The sequence below is a fragment of the Lytechinus variegatus genome, chromosome 14 (genome assembly GCF_018143015.1).
Source record: "Lytechinus variegatus isolate NC3 chromosome 14, Lvar_3.0, whole genome shotgun sequence".
NCBI classification, from domain to species: domain Eukaryota; kingdom Metazoa; phylum Echinodermata; class Echinoidea; order Temnopleuroida; family Toxopneustidae; genus Lytechinus; species Lytechinus variegatus.
Genome location: NC_054753.1, coordinates 772,075 through 788,286, shown reverse-complemented (window position 1 = coordinate 788,286; position 16,212 = coordinate 772,075). Strand labels below are relative to the sequence as shown.

Below are 16,212 nucleotides of genomic sequence, written 5' to 3'. Positions count from 1 at the left end.
TTAAAAAGTGCATGTTTCCATATATCTCTGTTCACTCAAACAGGTCAACTACCGATCAATCTCCGCTATTACCAATGTTAGAAGAACTCAATATGCCAGGAAGCTTCCTTCAAGAGCTTGTACTCCAAAGTAATTATGATCCCCAAGGATTTAAAAGTGTAAGTTACCATGGTAGCAGTGCAATATTGGTGATGAGAATAAGTGATATTTAAGAGGATAACATCATAATGGAGTTGATGTTTAGGGTCAGGGTTGGCAGATTTAAATCACGTTGATTTAAATCGTGATTTAAATCGCGATTTAAATCACCATGATTTTTTTTTAAAAATCATTGATTTAAATCACTTCCATTGAAACATGTACAAATCATGGACAAAGTATTTGTTCAATGCAGTTTTAATTCTTCAAGTCAACTGAAAAACTTTGAATTAACTTTATATCAATAAAAGATCAACAAAGTCTTCATATCTACTTAAAACAAATTAAAATCAAATTAATAAAATCAGGTAATTCCTTAAAAACTACAGATGTATGTTGTCAATAGGTACTCATTTTTTGTAAATTATGTCAAGTTTTTCTTCTGAAATTTTACATTCTTTGTCAGTTATTATTAGTCAATTTCTTTCTTAACGTAAAGTTTTCACATAATCCAAAGACTTTTCAGAGAGCAGTTTGTAAAAAAAAAAAATATAATATATAAAGGTCGATGAGGAAAGGTTTGTTGGCAGTTTTCCAGTTTTGATCCTTCGCCTACACATAACTACTTCTGTCATGTAAAATAAAAAAATGATACCTGCATGTAATCAACATATTTAACATGCCTCTTATTTCGTATTGTTACATTTATCATACATTTGATGTTTTGAATAACATAATTATAAAAATCACATTGACATAATGTAGTACAGTCATAATTTGACTGTTGAGAAAAGCTTTCTCTTATAAACCTTTTAAGTCACTGCAGCCCATTTTATGTTCAGTGCTACAAATATTGGAAGTTTTGTATCTGCATGTAATAATGGAAAGAGCTCTATAACAACAATTTGCAAAACTCAGAATAAACATTTAACACTGTATTTTAACGTTAAGATGCAGGTACTTCAGTTACAATCATTGGCAGTTGTAAGCTGTGTCTCATTTAAAATAAAATACTTCTTTTTGTAATACATATGTTGTAATTTAAGCAGTTTTGTAGTTTTTATCCTTTAAGTTAAAAGTAATTTTTTTTTCATACTTCATGGATCAAACAGATTTTTTTGTAGAGAATATGGGAATAAAAATTGTAGATTAATGTAAAAAAATCACAGTAACAGAATGTAGTATAGTCACCCTTTGACTAAGCTATCTCCTATATTGTTCTCCAAAACTGAGAGTTTTGCATCTATATCTGTAGCAAGAGAAGAGCTTTTTATCAAAAAGATCCTTAACATATACAGTTGTAGTCTCTCTTTGACTATTGTAAAGCTGTGACTAATTGAAAAAAATCATTGATTTGAATTATTTCTCTTACAATATACATGAATACTAGTAATTGGCAAAGGGTTTGTTGGCAGTTTTGATAAGGGATTTTTCTCTTGGATTTTTTTAAATATTTGAATGAAAAATCCCAGAGGGGAATTTTCTCTACTCACTGGGAATTCCCTATGGAATATTCCTTCATAGGCCTATGTATGATAGAATTAAGTTCAGATACATGATTCCTCAAATTCATTTTTAATTGTCCATTTTTACTGGATTTTAATTACAAAATATGTGGTTAAGAACAATATTAGGGGTGAAATGTATAACATCAATATTGATGTCATTGTAAGAGTAAGGGGGGGGGATAATTACCCTTTTTTTCGAAGGAACTTTAAAAAAATAAAAAAAATCTGATTTAAATAAAAAAAATCTGATTTAAATCAAATAAATCCGATTTTTTTTATTTTTTTTTTAAAATAAAAAAAATCGCCAACCCTGTTTAGGGTGGTAATGGTGGTAGTGATGATGATGTGGTTGAAACTGCTGCTGATGATGATGATGGTGATGGTGATGATAATCCAAAATAATGTAAAAGTTACAAAACAATAATTTTGGTGGTTTGCTCCTGCTGCTGCTGCTGTTGCTGATGATGATAAAGATGATAATCCAAAATGATTAAAACGTACAAAACAGAAAAACTAATGAAGGGCCACTAATTGCTGGTTTGAGGACAATACAAAAGCCAAGAAATATTTCACTGAACCATTTATAGAATTGCCTTTTGTGCTTTTGATGCAGGTTGATCTTCAAGTAATTCCAATGAATGAGTTGATAATATTTACATTGGTGCTGAAATGTTTATTCATTGTTGGTTTATTCATTATCATCTTTGTTTATTCTTTGTTCAGATATTTTACCCTGTCATCATTGGACTAGTACAGAAACTTCAACGAAGCTCACTATCCTCAGATGAATACAGGACACCTCTCATGGTATGAAAACTTAAGATCATTATTTTAATGACAGTGATAATAATAATGATGATGACGATGATAACAACAACAATAATAACAACAACAACAACAAAAACAATAATAACAACAACAAAAACAATAATAACAGCAAGACACATAAGCTTTCTGGCTGTTCTAGGAGTCGAGGTGTCCTTTGAAACGATACAGAAGGCGAGCTTGCTTGGAACAGCTCATATCCTACGAAAGGTCTTGAATTAGAAAGAGAAGTAAAGAAGGAGAAGAGAACCCATTTGATAGAATATAGAACAATAACCCTAGATTTCTGAAAGAAGTCCGGTTGCTGTTTAATGTACCAACAGAACATCAAGTTGTGGACAATGGAAATAATAATAATGATAATAATAATAATAATAATGATAATAATAATAATAATGATAATAAAAATAATAATAGTAATAATGATAATGAAAATAATGATGATAATGATAATAATAATAGTAATGATAGTAATGATAATTATATTAATAATAATAATAAAAATGATAATAATAATGATAATAATAATGATGATAATGGTAATAACAATAATGATATTGATGATGATAATAATAATAATAATGATAGTAATAAAAATAATAACAGCAACAACAAAAACATGATGAACATTTGTAATATCTGGTATAAGCCTCTGGGGAATTTATTGCACATCATACAAAACATTCTGATTTTTCACATGTACACAAAATATATGAATTGTTAATTCACTGCTAAAATGCCCTTCTGTAGATGCTGTTTTATTTTTGTGAATTTAATTAAAAAATATTGACATATTTAGTAACTAGTACCAATGTCTCCAACAGCAAAGCTTTGCTATTGCAAACATGTTGTTTGGTAAAAATAATTGAGATGTGTACCTATATACATAATAATAATTTGCAACATTTATATAGCGCTGAATGCAAATGTTTCTAAGCACTGCATACTATCACCCCAGCTTTTGCTTCTGTACTCATATACATGTGTACAGTAGTAAAAAAAATGAAGTTGAAATGCCGTGGAGGTGTTTGGTACATTTTCCGATCGCGAATTGGCAACATTGTTTTTATTTATTCATTCAATTTTGATTCATAAATCTCTGACATGGATGGAAATATGGTTTTTTTAATTGCTTGTTTGCTCATAAAATGTGTATTCATTCAGGAGGTAGACTAACAATCACTATCACTTCCTTTCAGTCCAAATGATGCAACACCACTCTCAAATTTTGTTCATCATACATGCTATTTATTTGTTGTTTATTATCTATTGTCTTTCAGATTTTAAGTGAACTATGCAGAATAAAAGTTGGCAATTCAAGACCTATTTGTGGCCTTGTAAGTATAACATGTTACATCCTTCCCGATGGTTAATAATTGATATTTGGGGAAGAGAGTTGATTTACATTTGTAATGTAGAAAATAAAGTCTAAATATATTCCTTCACTTACTTACAAAATTTGTTATTTTCAAAGATAGATTGTCCTCAAAGTATAATTTTAATTGAAATGTATTGTAATGAACAAATGGCCAGGACCTCCTAATTATTCTGGATCCAGAGGAAAGGATCTAAATTGCGACTTCTCCAAATTCTTGTTTCTGTATGACTTTCTTTATAATTTCACTATACATTTCTTGTTTCCGTATTACTTTCTTTATAATTTCACTATACATTTCTTGTTTCCGTACGACTTTCTTTATAATTTCGCTATACATTTCAATGGGAAATGTTATTTCTGTCCTGTTTTTTTTGTGGGGGTCAAAATATTACCTTAGAATCTACATTGTATTTTCTTGTTAGTTCCTGGTATTTATCTCCTAAGTATGAATTTTTAATCAGAGTGCTTGTTATGCAGGTTCTTGAAATTCTGTTGTTGAAATAATTCATTATAACTCGTAATTGGCGCTAGTTTGCAACAACAAAAGGCCTGGCAGTAATTAAGAGGTCCTGGCCAACTGTTCTCTGTTTCAATCAAAGTAAGTCCAGATGAAAAGATTTATTTTTCCATCGTAATGCTGACATAATACTTTCATTTTTTCCTTTTTAGTTGGCCTCATCACCTCTCTGGTTACCTGATCCTGTTAGCAGTGCTGCCGGACGAGAGCTGGAACAATTATCCCTTCTAGGAGCTTGCTTGAGACTCTCCGTCTTTGCTGAAGATGATGTAAGTCCTGAGGGCTATTTTCACAAATTATTATTATTATTATTACTTATTATTTGTACTGCGCTTTTCCCATTAGGCCCAAAGCGCTTACAATGAATTGATAAGATGTAATATATAAAAAATTACAAAGTATGAAAGAGATGAGTTTTTAATGACTTTTTGAAGATTGCTAATGATGGAGACTGTCTAATTATTAGTGGCAGGTCATTCCAGGATTTTGAAGCCGACACCGTAAAATTTCTGTCACCAGCTACTGTACGAGTTAATGAATATGTGAGGCGAAGGTGATCACTGGCCGATCTAAGAGCTCTAGTTGGTCTATTAAGATTCAAGCAGTTACCTAAATACTGTGGAGCCTGTTTATTCAATGTTTTGTGGACAATCAAGAGTAATTTGAACGGAATTCTCTGTTTAAAAGGAAACCAGCTGCTCATATGTTAAACACAAGTTTGTGCGTGACTGGTGAACCTTGTGATAAATGAAATCTATCTCTTATCACTTAAGAACACATTCAGTCGGGTGTAAATTGGTGCATAACTATCAAACAGCTTTATGAAATTCAACACAGGTTTATATTATTCATGACCTTGATTTCATATATTAATTTCCGTTTCACAATTGTACATGATATGATAAACATAACATAACAAGGTCTAAAATACTACAAGACATAATATAATATGTTTATATATATATTTAGCATAATCATAGATTTAAAGAACACGATGCAATAAATAAAGTAACTTCAGATGATATTTGTATGTTAAAGAAGGGTTTTGCCGGAAAAAGCAAAGCTTGACTTTAAGCATTATGAATGATTCATTTTGTCTTTTCCTGTCTCTTATGTCTCCCCTATCATCTTGTTTACTGCAGCAAAAAGTAGCAGACAAATACTTTGCTACCACTACAGACAGTGCAAGACTGGCCGCTGATACTCTTCAACGAATACTGGATCAAGTTAGGGTAAGATATAATGTGCATCCTATTCAAAAACAAAATGAGTCCAATTTCACAAAACCATGTGACTGATAATAAAACTGATTTTCACGATTGATTGTCCATTTCAGTCTATGCAATAAATTATAAAAAAAATCGTTCTTAGATCAATTAATAAGATTTGTTTTATGAAGCCAGATTTAAGGGTCTTATCTAATAACCTATACTGCAGATCCCTGTACTTACTGAAAAGTACAAGAGGTAGAGTATAAGATTTTACATATATACTGTGCCCATTTTATGTTGTATCAGTACCTTTTTGTTCATATGTTGAAAACAATGTTAAAAAAAAATTATTCCTACAATAGTTTCACCCTCCAAATCTTTACTCAGAATGTTCTAGCAACACTGACTGTGCACAGTAAATACATCTGTAACTAAACATACATTTTTAAAGCTAAATGATAATAGTTGCAGTATAACACTAATTTCATGAGAAAGGTTGTAAAACCAAGGTTAAGTATGACTATATCATTGTGGATCTAGATCTGGTGCAGTTACATAAACTGAACTTTGTGAAATCATAAAATCTAAGCTGAAATACAATCATACTGAAGATCGCCAACACGGATAGGCACACATGGGACAGTGTATTATTATTGCTGGAATAAAGACCTGACGGAAGTGACCGAATCCGCGCTTATTTTGCCTATTTCTCAGCAGTTACACAATTTCTTCCAAAATTCTTGTGCACATATTTTTTATTCATACAAACAAACACTTGGGTGATCATTATATTAGATTCTGTAAAAAGTCATTTTGAGATTGTTACCAGAACTGGAATTTATCTTTAATGCAACTTTTCTCCCTCTTGAACTTATTTCGTCTTATCTTTTTTTTCCTGCGCAATGAGCATCTTTTCATGATGGATGCTAACACATTTCAAATGTTTGTTATTTCATTATTATAAGAAGATTCATTTATGATAGCTTTTGAACCAACGTTTCTATATTTGTAATTTATCTTAGGTTGAACAGCATCACATTGTACATAGCATACTGGTAAACAGTGCAACTAGAGAATCAATGCTAACATTCCTAAGTAATGTGTTATCAAGAAACAACAAGAGAGCTCAAATGCAGGTAAGATTCCCAAGTAAATATGATTAGTCATTTAATTATTAGCATTTCTTAAAAATTATTGATCATACACATGGTTAAACCCATTCCACTTTTATCAAGTTTTACACTGTAAGCATTTTGTAAAAAAGCCTTAAAAACGGACATACTGAAGTTTTTCAACATGCACTCATCGGAGTATGTCTGTTTTTTAAGGCTATTTTACGAGTTTGCGGTACCAAACACTTATTTATTTCAAGTATTTGTTCTGAGTAGACCTGCAAGAAGGAATTATTAAGTTAAAACAATTTTGATTTTTAGACAAACAAAAGCAGATATAGCTCCTAAGAGTGAACGTTATAACACAAATAATAATACATGAAAGTTACGCTTTGTAGGATTTATGTTAGATGGATGCTCGCATGTGTTATCACAAATCAGATTTCAAAAATCAATAACTGTTATTCTCTGAGTATTTGCCCTGCTATCATTTATATATTTCTCTTATTTTGATGTTTTTATCAAAACCAAATTCAAGTGGGTCTTCCCATTTTCCCTGCTGGCTACCAAACTCTGAATGTCCCACACAATGACTACTGGGAGAGTGTTTCATGTAGTGTTTTGTCAGTGATTTTGGATTGAAATGCAACATTTTGATGCAAATTTTGAGACATGGAACGTCAGATGGTCAGACTGAATGCCACCGCACAACTTAAGATTGGTCTGCGACCCAGTTTTGGAATAGAACGTAAAATTTTGATGCAAATTTTGAGACCTGGAACATCTTCAATTTATCTATTCAGTTTATTGTCTTTTCCAGGTTGATGAAAGTCAGGTTGCAGGGGATGGTTTCATGCTCAACCTACTCGCCATCTTTCATAGACTAAGCCAGAAGATCCAACTGAGCAAGGTTGACGTACGATACACACACCACCCAAAGACTAGGGTGGATGTCTCTCAAGAAACTAAGATGAACATGACGGAACAGGAGGCCCAGGAGTGGCTCAAAAGCATCAGTGAGTGGGGGAGAGGGAGTTTTGTGGAGGGGGGGGAAGGGGAAATGAAGCTTAACAAGATCAGTGTGTGCTAAATGTACCATAGCATATTCGGGCATACTTCTCATAAAAAGGTCAAATGAACACGATGGAACAGAATAGCTGTTTTCAGAAAGTTTTCAAAGACATCTTCTCAATAGTCAATAGCTGTTTTAAAGGTTGACATTAATGGATTTCAGAGCTACCAAGTCTCACGCATTATGCGTGAGACTCAAGCATTTGGACTCTTGTTCATCCCCTCAAATCTCTGTCTCACGCAACTATCACAGCCTATCCCCATATACATTGTACACAATGTCTGTGATCTCACTCAGATTCACAGAAAATCTCACGCATAGCTGGTCTTTGAACTTGGCATCTCTGGGATTTAAGAAGGGGCTATTGGGTTGACAGGACATAAACTCCTGTAGCATGTGCAGTGGTCTTATCATAGGGTTAGGATTGTAATCGAGTTTGGTTCAGAATAATGTAAAGATAAGGATCAGGATGTATTTAGTTTAGGAGGTTAGGTTTTTTTGTCTGGATTAACTTGCAGATTTTCCATCGGATTAATTGTTGCGGGAGCAAAAGTCATGGAACCGCTGTTGGACAAACATGTACGTACATGGTGCCAACTGCCCATAGACACCAACATCATACGACGCTTATGCAGGTGCCATGTTCTGATTCCAGAACTTTGATGATTTTCAGCTGCATGTAATTTACATCAGTGATCTTAGTAATCTTGACTCCCAGGAATGTATACATTCAAAGATTGGAATTACAGATGTTACTCCATTATATTAAAAACTATCCACCATTTACCAAAGCTTGAGATGGACTTTGACTCAAATAGGTAATCCCAAGTCTCCAATTCCAGATTTTAAGATATTCCATCTCCTTGGTTCTTGCAGAGCCCGAGACGTGGGTGGATCCCAAGTTCCCAACGGAGTGCTACTTCATGACCCTTCACTGCCAGCACCTTGCCCTCTTACCAGCCTGCAGACACTACTCCCAACGGATTCGAACACTGAGGGAGCTCGCCAGGCTGACAGAGGATCTACAGAACCAGGAACCCCAGTGGAAGGGGACTCCCCTGGAGCGCAGGAACAGGCAGCTCCTTGAGCGTTGGAAGTCACAGACGAAGGTAGGTTGAACCAAAAAACATTTAAGATTCCAAGATTAGATGATTGTTTGAACAATTGCAGTAACAAGTGCTAACTAAATTTCCATATGAGGGGAATGGATACCAGCAGGAGTAATTCCTTGGATGCACAGTGCTGTAAAGGCCAGCTTGAGCTAAAGTCGGGATAAGAATAATACTGCGCCTCGATGTTGATTATTTCTAGATAGAAGGTGCTTTATAAAATATTATTATTAATATTGCTGTATATTTTACCTTGAGATGTGTCTGTTCCTTTTCTGTAATATACCTTGCAGGATATATTCCTTTAGTGCACAGTGCTAGAAACGGCAGCTAGAGCTTAAAATAGTGCACCTCGGAATAGATCATTCTAGATAAAAGCCACTATACATGTTTAAATATACCTTTTATTATTTATATTATGTATTGATATTTTCATGTGTGTCCAAACAGAAAATTGAGAAGGCTAAAGTGTGTGCTGATGCGGGTCTGTTGCATGAGAATCTCTTGCGAGGTTCATTCCAGTTCTATGGCACCGTCATGTCTCTTCTGGTGGGTCTTGTTAGTCCCAATGGACCAAGGTAAGTGATCGTCTGTGTACAAGGACATGGACATTTGTATGCATCGGGAGGGAAGGGGCACTGGGTCATTTCCAGTTCAGTGTTGACCTTTTGGTGTTGGTGTTAGGTCAATTTTTACATGATTATAACAACGGACATACCTGCACAGGATTGTCATACATTGGGTGATTTCAAGTTCAGTGTTGACCTTTTGGTGTTGGTGTTAGGTCAATTTTTACATGATTATAACACCAAACATAACATGAAGATGGTCCTGAAAAGTCTCTCATTTGTTGTTGAGATGTCAATAATGTGATCTGGATCAGTTTTACAAAATTTTGTTTTGTAAAATTGTAAAAGTTTTGGAGCTAGGGGAAGCAATCCAACTTTCAACACCAAGGCCAACACAATGTCCTTTTTATGCAAAGAGAAGCGCAGTGAATTTTTAAGAAAGCAGTGAATGCATGAATATACATCACAGCTAAAAAATATTTTGAACAAACATGCATAATAGATGTTGACGTTGCTGGCTGTCCATAGTTGCGATTGATCGGATCAATCGTAACTCTTTGTACAACAGGGCCCAGATGACGTCTGACACTACACGTGTGAGACTTTAGAAGTAACATTTCTTGTGTTGTGAGGAGGGGAATGTTTCTATCTCGTCATACCAATCTGATTGGTGTGATGATTGAATCAGTTGAAATTCTTCTGCGAAAATACTGCAAATACTGAAATTCTAAAATATATTGAATAATAAGAATGTTCAATCTTGTTTTCGATCGCAATCCAGCCTGGGATTACGGTTCAACTTTTTTTCAGTGAAATTGTGTCCTAGTATGCTATTTCAGAATATACCTCCTTTTTTTAGCTCAGTTGATAGACCGGTGGTTTCAGATTCCACTGACCAGGTTCAATTTCCACGTCATGCGCTTTAGTGCCCTTTGGTAAGGCATTTATCCTCATCAGGTCCCTTGGAGAGGACAGCAAGCATTATGTCCTCTGGTTGGTTGCTTGCTTAAGCATTCATGCTTTCTCAGCAATCATATGGAATTGTCCTTGCCTTTTGTCTTTATACAGCCTTCCGTTACCAACAGACATTCCTCCTGAATTTGCTGCTCTGCCAGAATACTACATAGAAGATATTGCTGAATTTCTTCTCTTTGTGGTTCAGTAAGTCGTACAATTCCTTCATTCATTTCATCTGTTCTACTACAACACAATAAATGGCGCATGAAGAAACGTCATGAGAGAAAGATTATATCTTTTCATAAGTCAGAACAATTGTTGATTTCTCTTTATCACATATTCATCAATGTCCATGCACCAAATGAACATAAAAGTATTGCACATCCACATAAAGATTAGAGTAGTCCAGGTCATATCTCATAGAAGACATAAAGATCTTAAAGGGGAATGAAACCTTTGGAACAAATAGGCTTGTGTAGAAAGAGAAAAATCAAAGAATAAGAATAAAAAAAAGTTTGAGAAAAATCAGACAAATAATGAGAAAGTTATGAGCATTTGAATATTGCAATCACTAATGCTATGGAGATCCTCACATTGGCAATGCGACAAGGATGTGTGATGTCACTGATGAACAACTTTCCCTTTGGTGGACTATAAAATACCCTCAAAATGTCTCTTTTTGCTTTTTCTTATGATGATACAAACTCTTTATCCATGATATATTCTTAAAAAGTATGTATTACATGCCCTCATGTAGAAAGAACACATGATCTATGGATAGATGTGATAAAAGAGGCGATTCAAGTGTAATATATACTAAAGTAATGGGGAGAGTTGTTTACAAGTGACATCACACATCTTTTTCCTATTGCCAATTTGCTATCTCCATAGCAATAGTGATCGCAATATTCAAATGCTCATAACTTTCTCATTATTTGTCCGATTTTTCTCAAACTTTCGTTGATCTGTTTCTTTGATTTTTCTGTTTTCACACAAGCTATCTTGTTCCAATTGTTTCATTCTCCTTTAAATTGTAGTTGTAAAAGTAAAGTTTGGCTGTACCTGAAGATTATATTGTTTTAACACAAATGATTTTTTATTCCAGGCAGATGCTACAACTTATTCAGACAAAAAAAATCCTACGTAGTAATTGCAGGGCGCGACAAACCCGCTTGCCTGGGGCAAGTGAAAATGACGTGCAGGCAAGCTCCTCTCAAAGTCAATTGCCCAATCGGGCAAGTGGTTGTTGCGTCTTTTTTTTCTGTACCGTACCTCGTTTTTCCATAAATCATCCAAAATCCACACTCAAAATCATGAATCAGCCTTAAAAAATAGCGAGTAGGGCAGTTTCAAATTCCGAAATTGCGTTATTTTTTCTGTACCACGTATTTCCATACATGGTACCAGGTATGAAAAAAATCAACCCAATGGCCGGGAAACAGTTGAATGTAGTATAGGGGTCCATTATGACATCATGTGCAATTTCTAATGCACATTTTCCCCCTTCCCATATCACAATTCTGTGATAAAATAATTAGAATTACAAAGGAAATAAATCACAGAGTCTAGTAACCTCGCATTGGTGAGTTGTCATGTCATTCGGCTTTGCTTTTCAAAACGGCCTATTAACATCCAAAATAACTTGCCGTATTTGTTAATTATAACTTAAAATTCATTTGTTTCCCCTTTTTGAGGGGATGAGGTAAATATCAGACAATAAATCATCAAACAAAGCTCCATCTATTTTACAAGGCCGGCGGGAGGCTCACACACGTGCGCATACTAGCTAGCCAGTCTGAGCTCTGTCTCTCTGCCAGAGCTCTGGGGACAATTCGCTCAGTAAAGGCCTCAATGATGGTGATTTTCTGTTTCAGACAGAGTTTACATTTCGGGTATATTATTCAAAACTTCCAATAAAGTTTGATGATTTCTTCATTGTCATGTATATTTAAGTTATTAATGAATACATTCTCACCAAATTTAGACTCCCCCATAGAGAAATGCAATTTTCGTAGAAGTCTGCGTTTTCAAAGAACTTCAGGAAAAGTTAGGGTATGTGGGCCTTTATTACATGGCCGAGTACAGGTTATTGTACTGGAATAGGCGAAGTAGAAATTAGATATTGAATTCATTTATATCAAAGTTCAACTCACAGTCACAGTCACACCCACACAAACACACACACACACCCAAGATTCTAAGCATAGTGAAAAAAATTACTTAAAAATCATACAATATTAAACAATGTTACTAATAATTCATTAATAAGTGAACAGGTATTCCTCAAAATAGAAAAAAAAGTAGCATGTGAAAACATGTAGATAAAATTATTGACCGAGTGGAACATCATAAAATGATGAAGAAAAGACTTGATGGTTTCCAAATATTTTTTTTTTTTAATCAAGGAAATATGGAAAATAAATGACCATTTCATGGATTTAAAGATGCAAAATGTGAAATTTTAGCCACTCCACTTTTGATGATAAAATAATTTTTTCCGAGTCAATAAAGAGCTGAACATTTTTCACTGGCTTTCTTTATAGTTTCCAACTACGGTAAATGAAAGCAATTCTAAGGAAATATCTTACGCAGGTAGCCATTTCATGGATTTAAAGATGCAAAATATGAAATTTTAGCAACTTTTGTTGAAGGGTTTTTTAAAACCTTAAATAGCCATAAAATATTGATTTTTTTCTCCAAAATAAATGTAAAGACTCAGGCCTACGTTGCTGAAAATATCCTTTTCAATGTGTGTTCTTTTATACTGGACATGATTCTCAATTGTTATTTACATGTAGTATACCTTAATAAAAATAAGAGTAGTGCCGTCATAATGAAAAAATTATTTAAAAAATTGGGCAAGCAGTTTTTTCTATCGGGCAAGCAAATTTTTTCATCACTTGCCCAACAGGGCAAGTGACGAAAAAATTTTTTGTAGAGGCCTGCATTGTAGAAATATTCTTCTTGAGCTGCACTCTAAACATGTAAATTATCATCCATCTATCTTATTGACTTATAGACACATGCCTCAAATCTTGGAAGACACTGCCCAACATGATATGGTTCCTTTCCTACTAACCTTCATGTGTTCTAGTCAGTATCTCAAGAATCCTTACCTTGTTGCTAAGCTTGTAGAGGTAAGTTGCCTTGTTTTTTTTGTTTGCTGTCTCCAATTCAATTGATGCTGATGATGGTGATGGAAATGAGTTGCGTTGTACTTGTTTGTTTGGCTTCCGATTGTTATGATGATGATGATGGTGATAATGAAAATCAATGATGATGATGGTGGTGGTGATGGTTGTGATGATTATGATGATGAAGACGACGATGATGATGATGATCAGTGATGATGGTGTTGGTTGTAATTATGATGATGATGGTGGGAGTGGTGGTAGTGGTAAAGATGATGATCATGATGATGGTGGTGGTGGTGGTTGTGATGATTATGGTGATGATGATGCTGATATTGATGGTGGTGGTCGTAATGATGACAATGATGACAATGATGACGATGCTGATGAGCAATGATGGTGGTGGTGGTTGTAATCATGATGGTGATGATGATGACGATAGGATGATGATAATACACTTGTCTTTATAGAACATGGATAGATTTAGTAAGAATAATATGTTGTTTCTTCTCACTACAAATGCTATGGGTCTTCCTGTATTGATACCATTATTTTGAATCAAACATTATTTCATATCTCAATACTTCCAGGTATTCTTTGTGCTTAGTCCAGCTGTTCAACCAAAAACTGCCAAGCTCTTTGAGGCCATTCAACTCCACTCGCTAGCCATTCCGCATCTTGTTCCCGCACTCATGAAATTCTATACTGGTAAGCTGCAACCTTCTAACCTTTTTGGAAGGATAACCGATGACAGAAAAGGAAAGATGATAAAGAAAGAAGAAGCAGGAAAGGAAACACCATGGGGAGGGGGGAGGTACATGGCGTATCAAATAAAGAACTCAAAGCTGTCAAAATTGCACAAACGGAATGAAATGACCATGGCCTAGCGTCCTTTGGCAAGGCGTTAATCCACACTTTGCCACTCTCCACCCAAGTGTTAAATGGGTACCTGGTAGAATGTGAAAGCCTATATGTACAGTAGTATGCCTAGCAATTGAGTCTTAAACCTTGTTTGAATGCTCCCCAGGGAGTGGAGAAGGTGCATACATTGTATGCGGGCATGCAAGGATCCGATGAGCGGGGTAATATGTCTGTAAAGCGCTTAGAGACGTCGTTCCGATGTATTAAGCGCTATATAAATGTGGAATATTGTTATGAATATTATTATAAAAAGAAAATCTGTACTTAATTGTGCAAAATAAAAATAAATAAAAAATTTAAATCCTCTGAAAATTCATTTTGTCTGATTGATTGTGGTCTCTGCAGCCACCGAGCAGTGCCAGACCGATGAAACAAGGAGGAAGAATGCAACCTAAACCTTATTCCTCTAAAAGCATTCATATTTCTTTAATAGTTTAAAATTTGGATGTTTAGAAATGATTCAGACTGTACATACATGTAGAGATGGAGATTAATGTTGGATCCTGTTTATGCATATTATCATGTTATCATATATTGCTGATTGATATTTAATTTCAATGTTTGTCAGTTACTGGTATCACTAGCAAAATATCACAAATAATACAATATATGGCCTGGCCTAAAAGTTAATTGGATACGTTCATTATGAGCTGGATTCCATGAGAGCAAAATAGGGGAAATGAAAGTACAGATTTCATGGGTGATTTTCCATGAAAAGTGGGCATGTTGGCACCAACTTCGAGTTCTGAGTTTGTTTATAGCAATATAGAACAGCATTTGTGGTCAACAAAATAGTGATAATTTGTTTTTTATAATTGACAATATCTTGGTTATATTGTGTTACAGTGATCTATCAACATAAACATGAAACCATTATCAAATATAATTATCACATAATTTTGTTAAAGGTAAATGCCAGTTGTGGTAACGTTATCAAAATGAGTTCGTACAGAATCCAATGAAATGACCACCAAAATGTCAGTTTGTATGAATAAAAAATATGTGCCAAAGGATTCTGGAAGAAATTGTGCAATTGCTGAGAAATTAGCAAATAAGCACAGGATTCGGGTCAAGCGTCGGGCCGACATTCAAAGCAATAATAATACACTGTCCCACGTACGCTTATCTGTGTTGGTGATCTTCAGTGTGAACATTTTTCAGCGCAGATTTCAAGATTTCACAAAGTTCTGTTTATGTAACTGTACCAGATCTAGATCCTCGATGATATAGTAACAATTAAGCCTGGTTTTACTGACTTTCTCATGAAATCAGTGTTTACTGGAACTACTGGAATTTCTCTTTAATATCGCCCACCATTGTATTTCTTTTCTCTTTCACAATGCAGATATTGAGACAACGGGAGCAAGCAGTGAATTCTATGACAAGTTCAGTATCCGTTACCATATCAGTATAATCTTCAAAGCTCTCTGGAGGATTCCCTTACACCAAGATGTCTTTGTAAAGACCAGCGAGTAAGTATCATATCGGTTTGGCGAATTCAATTCACTGGTTATTTACACAGATGAAAATCACTTTGCTGATGTGGTTTACGGTACACCATGTGGAGTGTTATAGAAACAGTGGATAGAAGAAGAGAAGTGGATAGGTGAGAAAGTGGAGATTTTAGAGTAGAGTATTCTTTATTGAAAATAGTCCTGAAAAGGACTGTAAATCAGAAGGAATGTTGAGTGAGAACAGCTTGAGTAGTAGAGCTGATGAGGAGATGCTGGCTTGAGTCGGCGAGTAGAGATGATGAGTAGTAGA

General features: G+C 34.5%; 1 protein-coding gene across 1 annotated transcript in view; it reads left to right on the top strand.

The window, feature by feature from the left end:
• LOC121428113 (ubiquitin conjugation factor E4 B-like) overlaps window positions 1-16,212 on the top strand; it is a 35,951-nt gene that overhangs the window by 14,758 nt on the left and 4,981 nt on the right. The window contains exons 9-21 of the mRNA XM_041624705.1: window positions 44-158; window positions 2,370-2,453; window positions 3,752-3,808; window positions 4,519-4,635; window positions 5,509-5,598; window positions 6,600-6,713; window positions 7,510-7,705; window positions 8,638-8,870; window positions 9,321-9,448; window positions 10,508-10,600; window positions 13,416-13,533; window positions 14,118-14,235; window positions 15,794-15,920. Of these exons, the coding sequence (XP_041480639.1) occupies window positions 44-158; window positions 2,370-2,453; window positions 3,752-3,808; window positions 4,519-4,635; window positions 5,509-5,598; window positions 6,600-6,713; window positions 7,510-7,705; window positions 8,638-8,870; window positions 9,321-9,448; window positions 10,508-10,600; window positions 13,416-13,533; window positions 14,118-14,235; window positions 15,794-15,920 (1,590 nt within the window). The remainder of the gene's footprint in view (window positions 1-43; window positions 159-2,369; window positions 2,454-3,751; window positions 3,809-4,518; window positions 4,636-5,508; window positions 5,599-6,599; window positions 6,714-7,509; window positions 7,706-8,637; window positions 8,871-9,320; window positions 9,449-10,507; window positions 10,601-13,415; window positions 13,534-14,117; window positions 14,236-15,793; window positions 15,921-16,212) is intronic.